We start from the raw sequence: 22,867 nt of genomic DNA on the forward strand, positions 1-22,867 counted from the left end.
TGCTGAAAGAGGGATGAGGGCTCCTCTTGAAGTAATCAGATTTGGAGGGAGTTGAAATGAGACTCTCTTGGTGGATGATGAGGGTTCTTTTTTGTCAACTCAGAGCGCAGCCGTGTTGAATGGTAGGTACGACCCATTGATCAGTGGATATGAGAGGTAATTGCTGTTGGAAGAGAATGAGTCTCTGTGCAAGTCACTTGGAATGGACAACTGAACAGTGGCAATGCTCTCTAGGAAGGAATCAAAAATTAGGTTGTTGTTTAGATTGAGAAGGAGTTTGGGATTTTTTGTTCCGGCTGCTGTCTTGGACGCGAGCATTGGAGTGTGGTCTGTTGGGGAGGAGGAAGAGTAGGGGTGCAATGATGCTTAGATATATACTAGTTGGAACGTTGATATTCTCCTGGAAATCTTTTAGTAGAGGAAGAAGTGGTAGTAGTTTGAGGCCTATATAGAGCCTTGTATTTGCATGTTTTTTAATTAGGCTGAGCACACAGTACAATAAGGAAACCAGATGACTCTATTACTAGCATCAAGAACATCTGAAGGAGGACCTACCACAGCTGTGTTTCTGCACCAATGAGTGCCTGCACCAGGGGCAAACTTAATTCTCATTGTCAAATGCTAATAGATTGCAAGAGCGAACACTGGTCCAGATCCTATTGAAGGAAGGATTGTGGAAGACAGGAGAGCTAGACAGTGCTTCATAGGGCATATTTCTCACCTCTAGGGCATACAGAACGGGTTGTATTTTGTACACCTGCACATTTTAACAGGGTGGATTAGGATTCCTTGGGGGTAGTAGAAATCAGCTATTGTTCGGGTTGGGGAAGGGTAGAGGGTGGTGGTGAGGAGGGTTATTATAGCTGCTCACTGTTGTTGTTGTTTTCTATTTATAATTTGTACACAATAGTTGCACAGCATATTGTTCCTTTTAAATATAAAATCATAATTTTGTTCGAGGCTTTTGCAGATGAGGACGGAGTGAGGACGGGGCAGGGACAGAACTTGTGGGGACGGAGACAGGGCCTGCGAGGATGGGACGGGGAAGGAGACAGAACCCACGGAGATGGGGTGGGAACAAACTTTGTCCACATGTCATTCTCTAGTTCAGATGTAGAGGCTGCAAAGATAGAAGCAAACCTGGATTTAGCGGCAGTTACAGAGACATGGTTCACCGAGTGCCAGGACTGAGATTTAGTTATACCTGGCTATAATCTATTCGGGAAAGACAGGGTAGGAAAAAAGGGTGGAGTGGCATTATATGTTAAGAATAATATTAAATTGACAGAACTGCAGGATATATGGGGTAAGAAAGAAGTGTTGTTGTTGTGTACAAATTATAAATAGAAAACAACAACAGTGAGCAGCTATAATAACCCTCCTCACCACCACCCTTCTACCCTTCCCCAACCCCAACAATAGCTGATTTCTACTACCCCAAGGAATCCTAATCCACCCTGTTAAAATGTTAAACTAATGAGACGAAAAGGAAAATATATTTACATTGATGTAATATAAAGGTCACATTCACAGTCAGAAGAACTGGACGGAGACTTAATTGAAGACATCTACAAGATAGCCAGGAAAGGGGAAGTACTATTGATGGGTAATTTTAATATGTCAGACATCAACTGAAGTGTCCATGCTGTGGAGTCAACTAGAAGCAAAGGGATATTGGATTCTCTACAGGAAGAATTGCTTCAGTAGTGGGTAACGGAACCGATGTGGGATGGAGCTATTCTAAACCTAGTGCTTACAAACAGGGACAATGTGTATGATGTTATGGTGGGAGATCATTTGGAATCTAGTGATCACCGAATGGTGTGGTTCAATATTGCCACAAAGGAGGAGAGGGCTTTTTCAAGATTAAAGGTCCTAGATTTCAAAAGAACTAACTTTGCTGAGATGGGGGAATTTCTCAAGAAAGTTAGATAAATGGGAACAGCTGAAGGAAGTAGATCAGCAGTGGGCAAAACTGAAAGGAGTCATTTTAAAGGCAATAAACCTTTATGTTAGAAAATTACATAAAAGTATTTGAAAAAGAAGACTGCTCTGGTTCTCAAATGTAGTTGCTGAAAAGATATGGGAAAAAAAGGTTAGCCTTCATACAAGATGACTCAGAAAGAGGAAGACAGGCGAAAATACCTAGAAAAGCTAAGAGATGCTGGAAAAGCTGTCAGGGAAGCGAAGAGGGAAATGGAAGATAGCCAATACAGTAAAATTGAGGGAGATGATGTTTTTCAAATATGTAATTGTGTAATCCGTTGGGTTGGTCATGAGCCCTAGCCGAGGCCAGCGGGGCGCCGACCCAGGCCAAGGGGAGACCGACCCACCACCACACACCCCAGCTACACAATACCCCTAAGCTACCCCTCCCCGCAGTCCCTCAGGAAGAAGGGAAATAGGCAAACAGGCGGGCCTCGCAGCCGAACCGGAACCCACACACACAGAGCCACTCGTGCGGGCCTCACGGCCGAACAGGAACCCATACACACACAGGGGGGGGGGGGGGTGAAAGAACCCAGAGGGCCCCCGGGACCCCAAAATGTCAGATACGCACTGAACACCAGCGATAGGGCAGAGAGAGAAACAAAAGAACCAGAGCGGGCCACACCCACCCCAGGGACTAGCACAGGGCAGGGAAACTAACACAGCAACCCCCAAAAGGGTTAGGAAGCCCCAGGCAGAAGCCAGAGGAACCAGACACAAAAGGAAGGCAGAAAGCCTTTGCCCCAAACCCACAGCAGACAGAGGCAACCAGAACACAAAGGGTTAAGCTTGTAGAGCCAGCAGGCACACCGGAGAGAGAGAGAGAGAGCTCCCTAAATCAACAACCAAACAGAGAGAATGCTTCCCGAGGGGAAGCAGGGCCGATAGAACAAACACACTGTCAGAGGCAGGGACACAAAACACACAGTACACAAAGGGTTAAACTCACTGAGCCAACAGGCCGGGACCCTGGGAAGAGAAATCCTAGAGTAAACAAACAACTGGAGAGGATACTACCAGACAAGCAGCCTAGCTGAGACTAGAGCAGAATAAAGCCCAGCCCCCAACTGAGGAACAAGCAGCTGGCTTCCCACAGAGAGCTGCTGCCAGCGAAGAGAAGCCCAGCTGGAGGCAAGAGAACTAATCATACACACACACAGCCCCCAGCGAACACAAACAAAGGAAAAGGAAGGAAAGAAATCCCTGAACAGGGAACTCAGATCACAGTCAGAGCACAGAGCACGTTCTGACCAAGAACTGCGGCTTTCAAGTCACCACAAGAGTGTAAGTAACACCAAAGCAAGGCAGGGAGTAACACGCAGGCTTAAGTAGACTCACAGACATCAGCACAAACCCTGGCAGCCAAGCCGGCAGAATCATAACAAATTGATAGGAAGAAGTGCCATAATAGCATTGCGAGGCTCAAAGTTGAGGGGGAGGAATATGTAGAATCCAACAAGGATAAAGCTGAACTGCTTAACAATTACTTCTGTTCTATGTTAACGGATGAAAGGCTGGGGGTAGGACCGCAGAAAACAAATGCTAATGGGGATGGATGTATGGAAGACCTCGACTGATTCTCAGAACACTGTATTTGTGAGGAGCTGGCTGATGGGATACATTCAAGGGTGCTCAAGAAACTAGGAGATGTCCTGGTGGCTCCGCTATCTGATCCCTTCAATGCTTCCTTGGAGTCAGGAGTGGTCCTGGAGAACTGGAGAAGGGTGGATGGGAATTACGGACCTGTCAGACTGACCTCAGTGGTGAGTAAACTAATGGGAACAATTCAAAAGTGGAGGACTATGATGTTTCTCGAACTGAATGGACATGCAGGACCCGAGGCAGGTCATGTCAGACGAATGTGATTGATTTTTTTGAGTGTGTGACCAAACATTTGGACATGGAAGGGGCGCTAGATGTGGTGTACATGGATTTTAGCAAAGCCTTTGACACAATTCCTTACAAGCGACTGATTAATACATTGAGTACTCTTGGTATGGGACCTAAAGTGGCTGACTGGTTTTAAAAAACTGGTTAAATGGGAGGAAACAGAGGGTAGTGGTAAATGGAGCTGACACTGAGGAAAGGAATATTATCAGTGGTGTACCACAGGGATTGGTCCTTGGGAACTGTCTGGTAAGGTTTGTCTCTTTGCTGATGATACCAAACTCTGTAATAGAGGTGAACACCCTAGAGGGTGTGGATAGAATGAGGAAAGTTTTAGCAAAGCTTGAAGAATTGTCCGATAAGTGGCAACAAAATTTTAATTTTAAGAAATACAAGTTCATGCACTTGCATTTTAAAACTGTTTAGTGCCATCTTGTACCCTCAAACATTCTTTGAAAGTTCCTCCTCCTGACGCAGCTCCACCAAACAAGGGGGCCCTTGTTGAGATCCGGAATTTGGGTGAGAATTGGTCTGCCTTTCTTGAGCTGATGGCTGATTCTTCATTATACGGGACAGTGGATACTGACATTTATTGATAACTGGAACTATTTCAGGTAGGCTATGCCCTATTCCTTGGAACGAAGATATTTATGATAGTAAATTGAGTAGAGTCAAAGCTAAATGTTATTCATTTCTTGAGGTATAGTGATTTTTTTTTTTTTTGCAGTGCTTTTTTTCTCTAGATAGAGTTGTTCCCACTGCAGTTTTTGCACTATTTAAATAATCAAGCCAATGAGAGAAAACCCTTATGGGTTATTTATAGTTAAAAGTCTACGACTTTTCTGGGGTAGTTGAGGCTTTTGTTAAAAGCTTTAAAGGTATAGATAATGATAACTCTCTCAATTTATTGAGCAAAAAAACTTATAGCTTATTTTTAAGCAATGACCATGCCTGATTTGAAGTCCTAACATTCATGGCTGATCCTTTTAACTTCTTTTTAACCATTTTCCTCATCTCATCATAGTTGCTCTTTTGAAAATTAAATGCTGCTATAGTAGATTTCCTTAGTGACTTCACTCCAGATATTAGCTCAAATTTGATCATGTAATGATCACTGTTTCCCAGTAGACCCATCAATACCTCTTGTACTAAGCCCTGCATTCCACTAAGGACAAGCTCTCCCTCTTGTAGGTTCCTGGACCAGTTGCTCTAAGAAGCAGTCATTTATTACATCTAGAAATATTACATCCCTTGTACTCCCTGATGTGATATTTATTCAGTCAATATTACTGTAACTGAAATCACCATTACACTGCTGCCCAATTTGCCAGCTTTCCTAATTTCTGTTAACATTTCTTCATCTGTCTGTTCATTTTGCCCTAGTGAACGGTATTATAGCCCTATCAGTATACTCTTTCCCTTCCCACATGGAATTTCTATCCATAACGATTCTATGTTGCCGTTTCATACAGAATGTTTATTTTGTTTGACTCAATTCCCTCTTTAAAATACAGCCCAACTCTCCTCCAATCTGATCCACTCTATCATTGCAATACAATTTGTAGCCTGATAACACAGTGTCCCATTGATTGACCTTCTTCAGCCAGATCTATGTTGTCATTTTCTTTGTTACTTTTCTAAGGCAGAAGTCATGGTTCTAGAGAACGTACAGGTTTAAATTTCTAAAATAAATACATCCCCAAAGTACTAGCAGCTATTGAGTCAACACATTTTTTTTCTGTTGGTCATTATAAAAGTGTACAGGTGTATTGCTGTTCTGGGCCCCAACATAATATCTGAAGTGCTGCCTTTTCTTACTTAGCCACAAACTGCTATTTTAGGTACAACGCCTTAACCTGCAACCCTCTTGCATTTTTACCCAGTTTTAGAACTATGGGTCAGTAGGAAATTAAAAGGGCCTCTATCTGCCCCGCAAGCCTGTTGGAGTTGGGTGGAGATCCTGATGCTGCCAAAATTGCTGCGTCTGTTGGGATCTTCTGAGGGTTCAGACCTGAATAGAGATCAGTGTGGAAGTTTTTCTGAAGTTCCCACGGCCGTTACCCTCAATTCCATCTAGAAAACATTGCAAAAGCTCGACAATACAGTCATCCGATCTACTGTTGAGGTTAACAGCTCTTGTGGATACAGTCAACCAGTTTGCTAGACTGGTGGATACAGTTAAGCTCAATTTTTCTAATCAGCTAGAGCAAGTTCAAGAAAATGAGAGATCTTCAGGATTTTAAAAATACTGTTGCTCTTGATAAACTGGCCCTGCATAGAAGAACTGAATAGATAGAAAACTTTAATAGGAGACTCAATCCTCGTGTTTTGAATTTCCTGAGGACCCTTGGTATACCACCATTGGACCTGTTTAAAAGATATATGAATGAAGTTTTAAAATTATCTCTTGATACTATTCCTCCATTACACAAGATTTACTATTTATCTGTTTCTTCAAAATAAACCCAAGGGGAGATAAAAGAAGGTTTGGGTCAAGAGGTTCAACTAGATGTGGAGAAAATATCTGCTATTTTGGAAGATTCTATAATTCAGGCTAGTCAAATGGCCACTTTATTAGTTTCATTTGTTTCTGAGCAGGACATGAATGCTGTTTTAAGATTTTACTTTAAATATTTACAGGATTTGTTTGGTGGACAAAAAGTCTGGATATATCCTGATGTTACAAAGGGCACACAAGATAGATGTTAAGGCTTTTTTACCTATGAGGCAGGAAACAAGGAATCTTGGTGCCACATTTCTGTTGGCTTACTCTTCTAAGATTAGGGGGAGACTAAATATGTCTTTTTTTCTCCTGACCAATTACGTGCCTTTCCAGATTTGAAAAAGCTCATGTAGGATGTAGAGTTTTTGCGATCTTGTTAGACAATTGGAATATTGACAGAATATGTGATTATTAAGCCTTATTTTTTTTCTTCTTATTGGATCTTCACCTCCAACGCCCCCTTCACTTTCTCCCCAGACTCTGGCTGAGTACTTTCATAAGGTTCACAAAATTAAACTTGAATTCTCAACCAGATCACATCTACCTCTTAGTCCATTCTCTCAACCCTCCAACCCCTGCCTCTTTTTCTTCCTTTTCTGAAATCACTGAAGAGGAAACTTCACAACTTCTTTCCTCCTCGAAACTAACTACCTCTGATCCTATTCCCACCCATCTACTTAACACTCTCTTTCCTACTGTCATCCCTTTTATCTGTCATATCCTCAATCTTTCACTGTCCACTGCAACTGTTCCTGATGCCTTCAAACATGCCGTAGTCGCACCACTCCTTAAACCTTCATTGGACCCTACCTGTCCTTCCAACTATCGCCCCATCTCCCTCCTCCCTTTCCTATCCAAGATACTTGAAAGTGCTGTTCACCATCATTGCCTTGACTTTCTTTCATCTCAACCTATTTTTGATCCACTTCAATCTGGCTTTTGCCCCCTTCATTTAACCGAAACAGCGCTTGCTAAAGTCTCCAATGATCTGTTCCTGGCCAGATCCTTCTCGATCTATCTTCTGCCTTTGACACTGTTGATCACAGCCTACTCCTTGATACGCTGTTCTCACTTGGATTTCAGGGCTCTGTTCTTGCCTGGTTTTCTTATCACTCCCAGCGTACTTTTAGCATATACTCTGGTAGATCCTCCTCTACTTCTATCCCACTGTCAGTTGGTAAACCTCAGGGATCTGTCCTGGGACCTCTTCTTTTCTCCATCTATACTTCTTCCCTTGGTACTCTGATCTCATCCCATGGTTTTCAGTATCATCTTTACACTGACGACTCCCAGATCTACCTCTCCACACCAGAAATCTCAGCAGGAATCCAGGCCAAAAATATCAGCCTGCCAGTCTGACATTGCTGCCTGGATGTCTCAGCGCCATCTGAAATTAAACATGATCAAGACTGAGCTTCTTATCTTTCCCCCTAAACCAACCTCTCCTCCTCCCCCATTCTCTATTTCTGTGGATAACACTCTCATCCTTCCTGTCTCATCAGCTCGTAACCTTGGGGTCATCTTCCACTCCTCCCTCTCCTTCTCTGCACATATTCAGCAGACTGCTAAAACCTGTCGTTTCTTTCTCTATAATATCACCAAAATTCGCCCTTTCCTTTCTGAGCACACTACCAGAACCCTCATCCACACTCTTATCACCTCTCGCTTAGACTATTGCGACTTGCTTCTCACAGGTCTCCCACTTAGCTATCTCTCTCCTCTTCAATCTGTTCAAAATTCTGCTGCACGACTAATAATCCACCAATGTCGCTATGCTCATATTAGCTCTCTCCTCAAGTCACTTCACTGGCTCCCTATCCATTTCCGCATACAGTTCAAACTCCTCTTATTGACTTATAAGTGAAATTCACTCTGCAGCTCCTCAGTACCTCTCCACTCTCACCTCTCCCTAAACTCCTCCCCGGGAACTCTGGTCACTGGGTAAATCTCTCTTACCTGCACCCTTCTCCTTCACTGCTAACTCCAGACTCCGTTCCTTTTATCTTGCTGCACCATATGCCTGGAATAGACTTCCTGAGCCGGTACGTTAAGCTCCATCTCTGGCCGTCTTCAAATTTAAACTAAAAGCCCACCTTTTTGATGCCGCTTTTAATTCCTAACCCTTATTCACTTGTTCAGAACCCTTATTTTATCATCCTCACTTTAATATTCCCTTATCTCTTATTTGTCCTGTTTGTCTGTCCTAATTAGATTGTAAGCTCTGTCAAGCAGGGACTGTCTCTTCATGTTCAAGTGTGCAGTGCTACGTACGTCTAGTAGCGCTATAGAAATGATAAGTAGTAGTAGTAGGATCTCCTGTGATTTCTTAGTTTCAACTCCCCCCCCCCCCCCCACCACCACCACCACCTTTCTTACTGTGCTCTAAGGAAGACAGTATTTTTCTGTTTAGACAGTATTTCTTCTTTTTGTTTAAATTACTTTCTATGTTATTGGTTCAAGAGTAATCTTGCAAATATGTTAAAAATGTATTTAAAAAAAAACAACAAAAAAACAAACAGTGCCTCTATCAAGCTATGTGCAAACAATGCCGTTCTTTGGTTAGCCTTCATCTGCACTGCAGGAACCACTTTCTACCCTCATGCAGGACACATGCCTGCATATTAATGCCTTTTTCTGCATATGATAGAGAAGGTTTTCAAAAGAAAGAATGTCAGTGAAGCAATGTTCTTATGTTGTTAAGGTAAATATGTACCAGAACCAAATACGAGCAACGTGAGGAGAGAGGTGAGTGCTACTCAAAAGCATCATCTTTACAATGAAAGTTACATAGCCATGGGTTTTACATGGACTGGGGAACAAGACTGTTCTCTTCTGTTGTGTAGTGTTTGTGGGGAAAAATCTCAGTAACAAATGTATGGACCTAGCCAAGTTGAATTGTCACTTCAGTTCTAAGCATTGCTACTTGTTAGAGAAACCAGTTTGTTACTTTGAAACACTTGTAAAAACAAAAGACAGACAATGGCAACATTTTGTAAAGAAGGTATGTTCTACAATCCTTGAAAAGGCTCAAGAACCAAGCTATCTAGTAGCTGAGCTAATTGCAGAACAAATGAGAATCCACAGTACCACTGAAAGCCTGATAATGCTTGCTTGAAAAATATTAGGAAAAACCATGATAGGTAAAGAAGCTGAAAGTAAAAAAGGAAAGTAATACTATGAAAAGGTATATAAGTGACACGTCACACAGCATTGAAGATATCCGGTCAGAAATGCTAAAAACACACCTCCTTTGCCCTACAAGTTGTGTCATCAAAAGACAACAAGGAAAGCTCAGCTTTTACCATTTGTACATTTTGAAAACAACAGTAAAATAACGGCGAATTTTTTATACTACAAAGAAACAATCAGGAGCCAAGATATTTTCGAAATCTCGTCCTCTAATTTAGAATCCAATTGTTTGTCATGGAGCCAGTGTGTTGTAATTTGAACCTAAGATGCCCCTTCAATGACTCGTTCTATAAAGGGGTGTATTACGCTTGTCAAACAAAAAAAAACCTGATGTAATAATGACTCATTACTTCCTCCACTGGGAAATTCTTATTTCAAAAAGTACTGGGGAAAATTTAAAACAAGTCTTGGATGTCCCAGTGAGCATGGTCAGTTTTATAAAGTTGCATCCTCTTAAGACTTGCATGTTTGCAAAGCTGTGTGAGACTATGAAAAAAGATCATGTAACTCTCATATGTACATAAATATTGTCATACTGGGAAAGACCAAAGGTCCATCAAGCCCAGCATCCTGTTTCCAACAGTGGCCAATCCAAATCCCTGGCAACATCCCAAAAAAGTACAAAACCTTCTATACTGCTTATCCCAGAACTAGTGGATTTTCCCCTAGTCCATTTAATAATGGTCTATGGACTTTTTCTTTAGGAAGCCGTCCAAACCTTTTATAAACTCCGCTAAGCTAACCGCCTTTACCACATTCTCTGGCAACGAATTCCAGAGTTTAATTACACGTTGAGTGAAGAAAGATTTTCTCCGATTAGTTTTAAATTTACTACATTGTAGTTTCATCACATGCCCCCTAGTCCAAGTATTTTTGGAAAGCGTAAACAGACGCTTCACATATACCCGTTCCACTCCACTCATTATTTTATAGACCTCTATCATATTTATTTATTGTTCACTTATATCCCACTCATGCAGGCACAATGTGGCTTACAAACATTAAATAAAATACAGAATAGGAAAACTTACAAGAATATACAAGGAGTATGCAGGGGGAGAAGCATCTAACAGGGTGAACTAGCAGGGTAGGAGCCAGGGAGGGTGCATCAAGCAGCGGTATAAAGTGAGGAGTAGGTCTTGGCAAAGAAGTAGGTCTTCAACAACTTCTTGAAGAGGGCGTAATCCGCTTGAGTTTTAAGGTGTTGCGGGAGAGAATTCCAGTGCTTAGGACTCCAATAGCGGAAAGATGAGGCGAAGATCCTCTTGTACTTGACACCCTTACAGTTTGGGAAGTGAAGGTGGAGGAAGGAACGAGCAGCTGGGTTGGCATTCCTGGGCGGGAGGTCGATCAAGGGGTGCATACACTCCAGGGCAAACCCATAGATAATTTTATGGGTCAAGGAGCAGAGTTTAAAGGCAATGCGCTCCTGAACAGGCAGCCAGTGTAATTTGAACCGTAAGGGTTCGGCAAGTGCAAAGCGTTGCTCTCTCAGGATGAGTCTCGCAGCAGTGTTCTGAACTATTTGGAACTTTTTCAACAGAGAGGCCTGGCAGCCCGCGTAAATTCCGCTGCAGTAGTCCAAGTGGGAAAGGACAAGCCAGTGGACAAGTGTGCGGAACATATCTCCCCTCAGCTGCCTTTTCTCCAAGCTGAAGAGTCCTAGCTGCTTTAGTCTTTCCTCATAGGGAAGTCGTCCCATCCCCTTTACCATTTTCGTCGCCCTTCTCTAAACCTTTTCTAATTTCACTATATCTTTTTGAGATACGGCGACCAGAATTGAACACAATATTCGAGGTGCGGTCGCACCATGGACTGATACAAAGGCATTATAACATCCTAATTTTTGTTTTCCATTCCTTTCCTAATAATACCTAACATTCTATTTGCTTTCTTAGCCGCAGCAGCACACTGAGCAGAAGGTTTGAACATATCATCAACGACAACACCTAGAGCCCTTTCTTAGTTGGTGACTCTTAACGTGGAACCTTGCATGACGTAGCTATAATTTGGGTTCCTCTTTCCCATATGCATCACTTTGCACTTGCTCACATTAAATGTCATCTGCCATTTAGACGCCCAATCTCCCAAGGTCATTTTGTAATTTTTCACACTCCTCCCGCGATTTAACGACTTTGAATAACTTTGTGTCATCAGCAAATTTAATTACCTCACTAGAAACTCCCATCTCTAGGTCATTTATAAATATGTTAAAAAGCAGCGGTCCCAGCACAGACCCCTGGGGAACCCCACTAACTACCATTCTCTATTGAGAATACTGACCATTTAACCCTACTCTCTGTTTTCTATCTTTTAACTAGTTTTTAATCCACAATAGAACACTACCTCCTATCCCATGACTCTCCAATTTCCTCTGGAGTCTTTCATGAGGTACTTTGTCAAACACCTTCTGAAAATCCAGATACACAATATCAACCGGCTCACATTTATCCACCCCTTCAAAGAAATGCAGTAGATTGGTGAGGTAAGATTTCCCTTCACTAAATCCACATTGACTTTGTCTCATTAATCCATGCTTTTGAATATGCTCTGTAATTCTGTTCTTTATAATAGTCTCTACCATTTTGCCCAGCACCGACGTCAGACTCACCAGTCTATAATTTCCCGGAACTCCTCTGGAACATTTTTTTAAAAAGCAGAGTTACATTGGCCACCCTCCAACGCTAGTCTGTTGTGAGCCTGGAACAGAACCAAGGGATTCTGTGATTGATGTGAGTGGCAAAGAGATCAACTGAAGGAGTGCCCAACGCTCGTAAGATCTCCTGGACCACGCCCATGTTGACAGACCACTCATGCCGTTGCATGACCCTGCTCAGTCTGTCGACCAGGTTGTTATTTTTGCCCACCAGGTAAGTGGCGCAAAGGTGCATACCATGTTGGAGAATCCAATGCCACATGCGAATGGCCTCATAACAAAGAAGGTGTGATCTGGTGCCCCCCTGCTTGTTGGTGTAACACATTGAAACCTGACTGTCTGTTTGAATTAGTACAATTTGGTGAGACAGCCAATCTTTGAAAGTCTTTAGAACGTTCCAAATAGCCCGAAGCTCCAGGAGATTGATCTGGTGATTTGTTTCCTGAGCGGACCAAGACCTTGGGTGTAAAGGCCCATCTACATGAGCTGCCAAACAAGCAGATCAGTATCCGTTGTCAGCACTTTTTGTGGTTGAGGAATTTGGAAAGGAAGTCCTAAGGTCATACTGGATCGAATGATTCACCACTTCAGGAAGCGAGCAAGCTCGGGGGATACTCAGATGACATCTTCCAGACACCCCGTGGCTTTAAATCACTAAGAAGCTAGGGTCCATTTGGCAGTTCTCATGTGAAGACGTGTTATAGGCATCACATAAACTGTGGACGCCATGAGGCATATTTTCAAAGCACTTAGCCTTCCAAAGTTCCATAGAAACCTATGGAACGTTGGAAGGCTAACCTGCTGAGAGGTGCAAACCGGAGAAGACAGTGAGATTAGAGAGTCTGCTCTTGGCCCCAGGAGGAAGCCTCGAACCTTCTGCAGATCGAGCAGGGCTCTACTGAATTCTAATTGCTGGACCGGGTGGAGATGGGATAGCTCAAAAATGAAACATAGTACCTCGAGCACCCGAATATTCCTCCACATGGACTCCAGAGCACCATTCTCTGATGTGCTCTTTACCAGCCAATCGTCAAGATAAGGGAACACATGGACTCCCAATCTGTGTAGTGACACGACTACCGCTAGACATTTGGTAAATACCCTGGGAGCTGACAGGAGGCCTGATGACACAAGGCCAAAGGGCAACACGTGGTTCTGGAAGTGACGAGTACCCAACCAAAATCGTAGATATTTCCAGTAAGCTGGAAGTATTGGGATGTGTGTATAAGAATCCTTTAAGTCCAGAGAACATAGCCAATCATTTTCCTAAATCATAGAGAGTAAAGTGCCCAGGGAAACTTTTCCTTGACCGAGAATTTGTTCAGGGCCCTTAGGTCTAGAATGGGACACATCCCCCATGTCTTCTTTTACACAAGGAAGTACCTGGAATAGAATCCCCACCCTTCTTCCCCTAGTGGAACAGGCTGAACTCCATATGCCTTCAGAAGGGCTGAGAGTTTCCTCTGTAAGTACCTGCGCTCTCGGTGGACAATTTCAAGGTTTCTGACGCCAATTCAGGGCATATCCGAGATGGACCACCTTTACAGGTAATGGAATTTTGCTGGGTTTCTGCCAGGTACTTGTGACCTGGATTGGCCACTCTTGGAAACAGGTGCTGGGCTAGATGGACCACTGGTCTGACCCAGTATGGCTATTCTTATGTTCTCTTCACTGGTAAGCCTTGGCAGTGGAGGAAAAAGAGGCTGCTGTCCCTGGTCCTCTTCCCACCTCATAAAGGGATGACCTTTCAGAAATTTGTCGGTACTCACCTGGATGGAACAGACACATCTCTAGTCCCTGGAGCAAGACCTGGTCCAGACACTCTAGCTGATTGAACCCTGTCCACTAGAATACACTGGGGTTTGGCTTCACTCACATCCATAGCCAGTTTCTCCAAGTTCTCCCCAAATACCTCACCAACCACCCCCCCCCCAAAAGGGAAACTTGCTGAGATATAATTTGGAGACAGCATCAGTCAACCAGTTCCACAGACAAAGCCACCTATGGGCCCTCACCACCAAGATTACTGTGAGAGCACAGACTCTAACCAGGTCAGAAAGGACATTTGTTAAGAACAATGTTCCTGATTACAGCCTTACCACCTCTGGCAAAACCAGCAACTGATGAATCTAATGTAGAACAGCTGTTGCCACATACTCCCGAATATCGCTACCTAAACATCCAATGTGGAGGAACCAAAAACCTCTGCTTGAGGAGTTTTTTCAACCTATGGTGGAACCTCCTTCAGATTCACTCTACACTGAACTAGGATGGAGATCTTTTTGGTCACTGCTATATCAAAGCATGAACCCAAGGAGTCTACACAGATCCTCCCACTTATTTATTTTATTTCTTTACTTAACATATTGATAGCCTGCTCATCCAACCACAGAAGGAGAAACAAAAAGCCCAATACCTTAGTATCCCAAGGGACCATATCAAGGGCTTTCTACCTCACTAGAACCATCTGCGAGAGGGCCCTGGGGAGGGGAAAGGCTTTGGATAGCAGTCAGATGCCCTCCAGGACTGGATCCCCATATAACACCTCCTTCTGAGCTGCTGCTGCTTCCAAAATTCAGGGCACCTCGACCACCTGGTCAGTCTGGGAGGGCAGCTGTCACCAGATGTCTCAATATAAGGGTGTCACCCTCATCTTCTTCTGGGGTTGAATCTTCAGGTTCCAGTAAAGACCTACCCAGGGGGAGCTCTCCTTGCTTCAAAGCCTTTCAGACATCCTCCAAGGAAGACAGCCAAGATAGCACCCCTGTCATCTGCAGAGGAGCCTGGGATGCCTTAGTGTCCTGAAAAGCACCAGTTGCGACCCTTGTGGACACTTCCAAGGGACCTGCCCCTTGCCTCACCTCAGGTTCCATTCCAGGATCCCTAGAAACCTGCCAAAGTCACCCAAATGCCCTACTAGAGGGCCTGAACAAACCAGAACAAAACTCCATCTGAGCTCCCAACACCCAAGCAAGGCATGGAAGCAAAATGGTTGTCATTCCCATCAACGTTTGCTCCTCTACTGTGGTTCCAAAGCACTGCTCCAGTGACTGGGTAACCATAGTCTCTTAACTTCCTGCTCACTGTAGGTAGTAGGAGCTGGCCATGCTGCCAGAATTCTGGCTCTCGCAATCCCCACACATCTTTCCTGCCAGCATTGTAACCTGAATTGGCACCCTGCTTTTACTCCCACCATCCTCGGACTTGCCTGGACCCCCTTGCTTCAGCTCTAGCATGCTATCCCACCCCTACAAGGCTGGCCCTGTGATCTGCACTGAACAATTAAAAAAAAAAAAAAATCACACACCTAGCTAAGGTAGAAATCCTTTTATTTCCCTTGGCTGAGTGAGACCTGGGGAGAGAAAGGGAAGGGGGGGGGAGGTGGCCAAAAAACTAACCACCACTCATCCCACTGGCAGAGGCCCCTAGGAGTCACTGCCATCCTGAGCAGGCTAAGCTCTGGGGCAGAGAGGACTTGATAGAGAGTGACTCGGTGAGGGGGGGGGGGGGGGGGGGGAGAGAAAAATGGAAGCGGATGATTAAAAATAAAAGGGACAACACTTACTCTATTGGCAGAGGCCCAACACCTGCAAGCTCAACTCACGAAAGATCCATGCACCGATCCTCAGGAGCTGTGGCCACAGAATACTTCAGGACCACAGGCAATAGACTGAGGCCCAAGAAGCTAGGCCCAACTTTCGCCCTCCTGCACTATCTGCTGGAGGCAGCAAAATACCAAGTTATTCTAGGCTGCACCATTCCTTATATTAATGATATCACTAGAAAGTTTAGAGTCTCTTCCTCCATATGCTAGTAAGGTGATATAATCTACTGGTCTGGACTGATCTAGCAATAGAACTTTTACTCATTGCTGCAGCACTTCCATTCTCAGCATGAAGTTACCAACAAATGAGATTATTTTTTCTGCTTATCCATAGAGAAACTCTGTACACAACACCTTACCTAACAGCCTTACCTTTTGCTTTCTCTCTTTGGCTTTCCTTTTCTTTGGTGACGCTGTTGGGCCATTTCTATCTTCATTTCCTTTTTTCCTTTCTTTTTTAATATGCTTCAGCTTCTGCTTTTCAGCTTCTTCTCCATCATCGGAACTGCTTTCTGCTTTCTTAATTTTGTGTTTATGTTTTGGTGTTTTCTTTGGTGGTTGCAGATTTATTCCTGCATCAGCTGTCCAGTCTGAGTAATCACTAGAATAGTCACTAAACAAAGGGCAAAAGAAATACTTTGTATTAAATATACATAAAATTTTAAAGCAAATACATTACGCAATTAATTTGGCTGAACGAAACTTGTGACTATAAAATCCCCAAAGCCCCATTCTTCTCCTTTAGACTGGTATTAGGCATTCATTCAATTTTTGGATATAGCTCCTATCTTTTTCTTTTGTACTTTGCTTCTATCTAACACATTGTAGTTTCTTTCTCTTCCTTGATTAGTATGAAAACTGCTCTGCTGATACACATTAAAGGGTTCTAAACCAATAAATTAATAAACATGGGAGCTGACTTGGCATTTGAAGAAGGGAACCACCCACAACTCCTGCTGAGACTATTTTAAAAGATATTTGGACCTTACTTTCTAATAATCATTTATTGCTAAAGAGCATGACTGAATAGATTAACTTTTCACATGGAAAGGTTGAGAAAATGGGAGAGATTGATGGTAGACTTAAAAAGATTGAAGAAACACATGATGGTTTTACTTCTCAGCTTTCTTCAATGCAATCTTTAGGACCTGCAAGAGTTAAGGATAATTTGCTCCTTTATAGGCACGTAGAATATTTGGAGATTTCTCCAAGGATAAAGAATCTTACATTGTTGAATTTTCCAAAAAACCCAGCTTTTGTCACCAGAGAATTTGCTCAGGAATTACCTTAAACAAATTTTGCAATTACCTGTGTGAGGCGGCAGATGGTACGGGATCAAGGAGGTCACGGGAACAGGGGTCGCAAAGAGCAGGGGAACCCCGACAGGGAAGGTTTCGATGCCAAGGCCCCAGTATTCCGAAAGCTAGGCTCCTTGGGACAGAAAGGCCAATGGGAATAAAGAAGAAGGGTAGGAACTACCATTCCCAGAATCCCCCCCCCCTCTTCCCCACCAAACTATGCAGAAGCTAGGAGAGGGAATAGAGGATTGGGAGATGGGTTCTGAGGAAGGTAATGAGGAGCAGCTGGGGAGAGTGGGGGAGGAGGAAGCCGGTGATGAGGATAAAATGGAGATAGCTGAGGGACTGGAGGAGGAGAGGATAGAAATTGCTGCTCTGGCTCAAACAGGAAAAGATACTGTAGGTGGGTGGGTGGCAGCTCCTTTGAGACGGTGGTGGAAGGCTGGAGGAGAAAGGCTGAGGCATTGGGGAAGGTCTCTGTTAAAGAGGGGACAGGTGCTGGCCTCAGGAAAGAGACAGGAATGCGGCACGGTTTTAAACCCCAGGACAGGGAAGGTGAAAAGAAACTGTTTCTTTGTGCTGTAAGATTAAGGAAGGAAAGCTGTATAAACTGTTTGAACCTGGAAAGTGCTCTGACTGCAAAACACAGAACTACTGTGTCTTCCTTTGGTTGTGTTCTGATTAGAAGAGGAATTATTTTGGTGTTAAAAGAAGGAAAGTTATATGAACTGTTTGAGCCTGGAAAGTGCTTTGACTGCAAACACCAAACTAATATGTTATATTCTGATTAAAAGAGGACTAAGCAAGAAGCATTATTTTTTTTTCACTTTAAATGTTTTTATTCAAGAAGCAAAGCAATTCAACAGAGCAGTATAAATTTCAACAACAGTTCGCAAAGAAAAATGAATAACTATTACCGGTATAACCATAATGACTGGAATGTCATCCAAGTTATGCATTATAAATGTCAACAACAATTCGAAAAGTTAAATTTACAACTATTATAACCAAGAAGGATGGAACGACATCTCAGTCTCCCCGTTAGTTCAGAGCTGGTCTCTTTAAGCTGAAAGCTCACATTTCTAATACAGAGCCGTAAGAGACTACGCCCCCCTCAACAGCCTGCCCCTGTAAACCCTCTTGAATTTATATATATACCACTTCCCCTTCCTACCCTCCCCTACCCATCCCATCCCCCCTCCCTCATCCCCACCCTATCCTATCTGAATTGTCCTTACCCAATCACTTAGCCGAGTCCACCCCCTCTTATGCCGCAGCTCCCCATCTCTCCGATATGCAGTTAAGCGTTCCATAGCTATAAGTTGTTCTAATTTTCCCTTCCACTCACCCATGGAAGGAGGCTTAGTATCTTTCCATTTTCGCGCTATGAGGCATTTTGCTGCCGCTAGGCCCCATCTTTGCATTTTGTTCCGTTCCCATGTGTCACTATCATTATGGAGCCCCAGCAAACATACCTGTGGGTTACATACCAAGGAAGCCCCAAACATTTTAACCATCTCTTTCATTACCCCTATCCAGAATGGCCTCAATCTTGTACATGACCACCATATATGTAGAAATGAACCCTTGTCCTTACCACATCTCCAGCACCTGTCAGAAGCATTGGGATACATATGTCTAATTCTCTCCGGGGTATAATACCACCGTGAGAGTACCTTATAGGCGTTCTCCTGTACTAAAGCACATATGGACGCCTTTTGCACCTCCCTGCATATCTTTTCCCATTCCTGATCCGTAAATTGGTAATTTAAATCCTTTTCCCACGTCACTTTGAAACTAAAGGGGGTGGGATCATATCCTCTCATAAATTTGTAAATCACCGATATAGACTTAGGCATCTTCTGTAGTATGCCCCATAAATTCTCCAAACTCTCCTGTCCTTGTATGTTACCCTCCTTCCAGCCCATTGCTCCCAAAAATAACCTAACTTGTATATACGAAACTTGATCCCCCTCAGGGATCCCATAATGTGTTTTCAATTCCTCAAAACTTTTCAACCGACCTCCCTGCAACAGATCCCTAAAACATGAGATGCCTACTTGATCCCATCTCACAAACGTGCGATTATTCTTCCCCGCTCCAAACTTCGGTTCCCACCGAATTCCTGCCCTAGTGGATATCCCGGCTCCCTGTCCCCATTTGCTCCGGAACTCTTCCCATACACCCAGAAGGTGTCTAAGGAACGGATTTTCCACTCCTGCCACCAAGTCCCCCCTACCCTCTGTGGTCCATAACATCGACTTTAAGCTTCTCTGTGGGAAGTATGACTGTTCCACCTGTCCTACGAGCTTTAATCTTTTATTCTCCCATTCCAGAATCATCTTAACCTGAGCTGCCAAATAATACCATTCCAGCCGCGGAACTGCTCTTCCCCCCTCTTTCTGCCTCCCCCCATAACACCCTCCCTGCTAACCGGGGGTGTTTACCATCCCAAACAAATTGCAATATTAAGCGCTGTAACTGTTGCAGCTCTCTCCTGTGTAACGCCACCGGCAGGCTCTGAAACAAAAACAGCAATCTGGGTAATATATTCATCCTTATTACTGCCATCCTACCCCACCATGACAACCAGAGCCCTTTCCACCGTACTAGTTCACTTTTAATGCGTTCCACAATTTTCCCGTAGTTAAGGCCATATATGCTTGTCAAATCCCTTGGTAGAAGAACCCCCAGATATCTGATATAATTCTTAGCCCATTTAAAAGCAAACTTCCGTTTCAACCCATTTTCTTCCCCCCGAGGGACTGAGATTCCCAATATTTCACTTTTGTCCATATTGATCTGTAGCCCAGCATATTGTTCAAATTTCCCCAGCACCTCCACCACTACCTCCAATGTTTTCCCTGGGTCTGTCACGTAAAGCAGCAAATCATCCGCATATAGCGCCAGTCGGTGTTCCCTCCCTCCAACTATGATTCCTCTGAATTCAGGATGCCTTCGTATCATCTCTGCGAGTGGCTCAACATAGATGGCAAATAGTAATGGTGACAAGGGGCAACCCTGCCGGGTCCCGCGTTCTATTGTAAAAAAGGACGTATAATGGCCGTTGACTTGTATACAAGCCTTCGGAGCTTCATATAAAGCTGCTATCCACCTACAAAAATTATCCCCTACCCCCATACGCTGCATAACCTCTTTCAAGAACCCCCAATCCACCCTGTCAAACGCTTTTTCAGCGTCCACTGCTAACAATAAGGTCCCCGGGAGACCCTGTCCTGCTTCCCACTGTAGATGTAAAGTGCGGCGTATATTATCACCCAATTGTCTACCCGGGATGAACCCCGACTATTCCTCCCCTATCAATTTTGGTAACACCCTCCCCAACCTATTGGCCAACACTTTGGCCAGGATCTTGACATCCACATTTAAAAGGGAAATGGGTCTGTAAGAACCACATACCGTAGGATCCTTCCCTGGCTTAAGCAATAGTGAAATTCCTGCCTCCATCATTGAATTCGCAAACCCCTTTCCCTCTAGCACTCCATTTCCTAACCTTATCAGTTGAGGAACAAGTTCCTCTGCATAACACTTATAAAATCGCGCTGTAAAGCCGTCTAAGCCTGGGGCCTTCCCATTCTGGAGATTCTTAATCACCCCATATATTTCCCCCCAGCTAATTGGTTCTCCCAGCCGTCCCTGCTCTCCCTCAGTGAGGCAATGTAGCTGTAATTGGTCTAAAAATTGCCCGATCTCCTCTCATTGCCTACCCTCCCCCTTCTTATACAACTCTTTATAAAAGTTCCTAAAGCTGCTTGATATCTCTGTATCCCTGTAATACCACCAACCTTTCCCATCTTTTAGTTTTTGAATAAGAGCTTTAATTCATCTCGCTCTCAACCTACGTGCTAAAAAAGCACTTGATTTATTACCAAATTCAAATACCCGCTGTTTCAGTTTAGTTTGTAAAAACTCAATCTCTATCATTAGCAGTTGTGTCAACGCCCCCCTTACAGCTTTAAGCTCCTCCCCAATCTGTTTTGTGGGTTGTCTCTTATGTTGTTTCTCTCGTTGCACCAAACGGGTACGCAACTCTAGAGAATTTTGCCCTCTTTCCCTTTTTTTCCGGGCCCCCCATTTAACAAGAGTCCCTCGCACCACTGCTTTCATAGCATCCCATAAAAACCCATCATTCACTTCTCCATTGTCATTATGCTGGTAGAATTCTTGTATTTCCCACCTAATATCCTCTCGCACCGTTTCATCCCCCAGTAACGTTTCATTTAGCTTCCACCTGCCCCCCTTCTGTCTACTCCCCAGGCCCTTGATCCTAATCCAAATAGGGGCATGGTCAGAGATCTGACATCTTGGCTGCTTCTATCTGAGGCCAACTAATACGATGTGCCCAGATGCTATCTAATCTCTCATAAGACTGTGCAGCATTTGAATAATGTGTACAATTTCTTTGTACCCCATGCAGTAGTCTCCAACAATCCACCACTTCACATTCTTTCAGAAATTTCAGCAATGCCTTACGACCGGATCCCCCAGATCTCCCCCTACCTGCTGAGTGGTCCAAAACCGCATCAGGGGCAATATTAAAATCTCTGCCTATTATCACTTGACCCTTCAGGAAACCAGAGATATCCTCCTTCAGTGTATCGAAAAATTGCTTCTGACCCTCATTAGGTGCATAGATGTTGATAATAGTGACTGCCTTTCCTTGTAGGAGCCCCCCGATTCCCAAACAGCAACCACTCGAATCACGGAATTCTTCCTTTACTTCCAACCCACAGGTATGCCGCACTAATATGGCCAGTCCCCCTGCCCTTCGTGGCTCCCTGCTCTGATGTACCCATATATCTTTAAAAGGTTTGCGCTTCAGCAAGTGTATGTCCCTTGGTCTCAGATGTGTCTCCTGCAGCATTGTCACATCCCAATTCAAACTATTCAATTCCTTGAAAACTCGGCTTTGTTTCCCCTGGTGGTTAAGACCATTCACATTCCAGGACCCGATCTCCAATCTTTCCCCTAATCTTCCCCTTCCCCCTTCTCCTACTCTAGTCTTCTCCCCCCCCCCCCCCCTCCCGTTTACCTGTCCCCCCGCCCCTCTCTCCACCCTCCCTCCCTTCCCCTTCACCCCTTGCTGGTCCCTGAACCAACAAGTCAGTCATAGTAGGAAACCAGACGTATATTACCCAAGGCTGTGGTCAAATATGCCCTTATCGATAAACCCCTCCACCCACACCCTCTATTACCCTCCTAAACCCATTAAACCACCCCCCCCCCACCTCCCACCAAAACTCCCTTAGTCCAACCACATATTACATTATGTCCTGCTCATTTCTAGCAACTCAGGTCTCTTGCTCCTTCCAACTGCCTCCTCCATGTTTGGACAGGCTAGCAGTTGTTATCCAGCAGAACGACCATTCTCTTCCTTTCTATTCCACACTCGGTCTCTGTAAACTTACTCCGCCAATAGTTATATCCACCACCAGCAAATATTTTTGAACAGTTCTGCATGCCATCCCTTGGGAAGTACGTTAACTTGAAGCTGAGTAGTTACATTTCACTCACACAGCAACTCGCTTCCTTACCAGCCTCCACTCAAACCTTACAAACTTACTCCTCCAGTAGTTATCGTCACCACCAGCGAATAACTTCAATCAGGATTGCAGAACCTCCCTTGTGAGGAGTCTAATCTTTAAACTGCTAAGTCACTTGCGCTCACAAAGCAGCTCGCAATAAAATCCTTCTAACAATATATAACCAAGTGCTCTGCA

At 44.0% G+C, this 22,867-nt stretch overlaps 1 protein-coding gene across 1 annotated transcript in view; it reads right to left on the reverse strand.

Moving 5' to 3' along the window:
- The window catches only part of PHIP (pleckstrin homology domain interacting protein), an 863,049-nt gene that overhangs the window by 394,658 nt on the left and 445,524 nt on the right, over nucleotides 1–22,867 (reverse strand). Inside the window, exon 22 of the mRNA XM_030199061.1 lies at nucleotides 16,201–16,441. Within this exon, the coding sequence (XP_030054921.1) occupies nucleotides 16,201–16,441 (241 nt within the window). The remainder of the gene's footprint in view (nucleotides 1–16,200; nucleotides 16,442–22,867) is intronic.

The sequence above is a fragment of the Microcaecilia unicolor genome, chromosome 3, assembly GCF_901765095.1.
Source record: "Microcaecilia unicolor chromosome 3, aMicUni1.1, whole genome shotgun sequence".
In the NCBI taxonomy this organism is placed as follows: domain Eukaryota; kingdom Metazoa; phylum Chordata; class Amphibia; order Gymnophiona; family Siphonopidae; genus Microcaecilia; species Microcaecilia unicolor.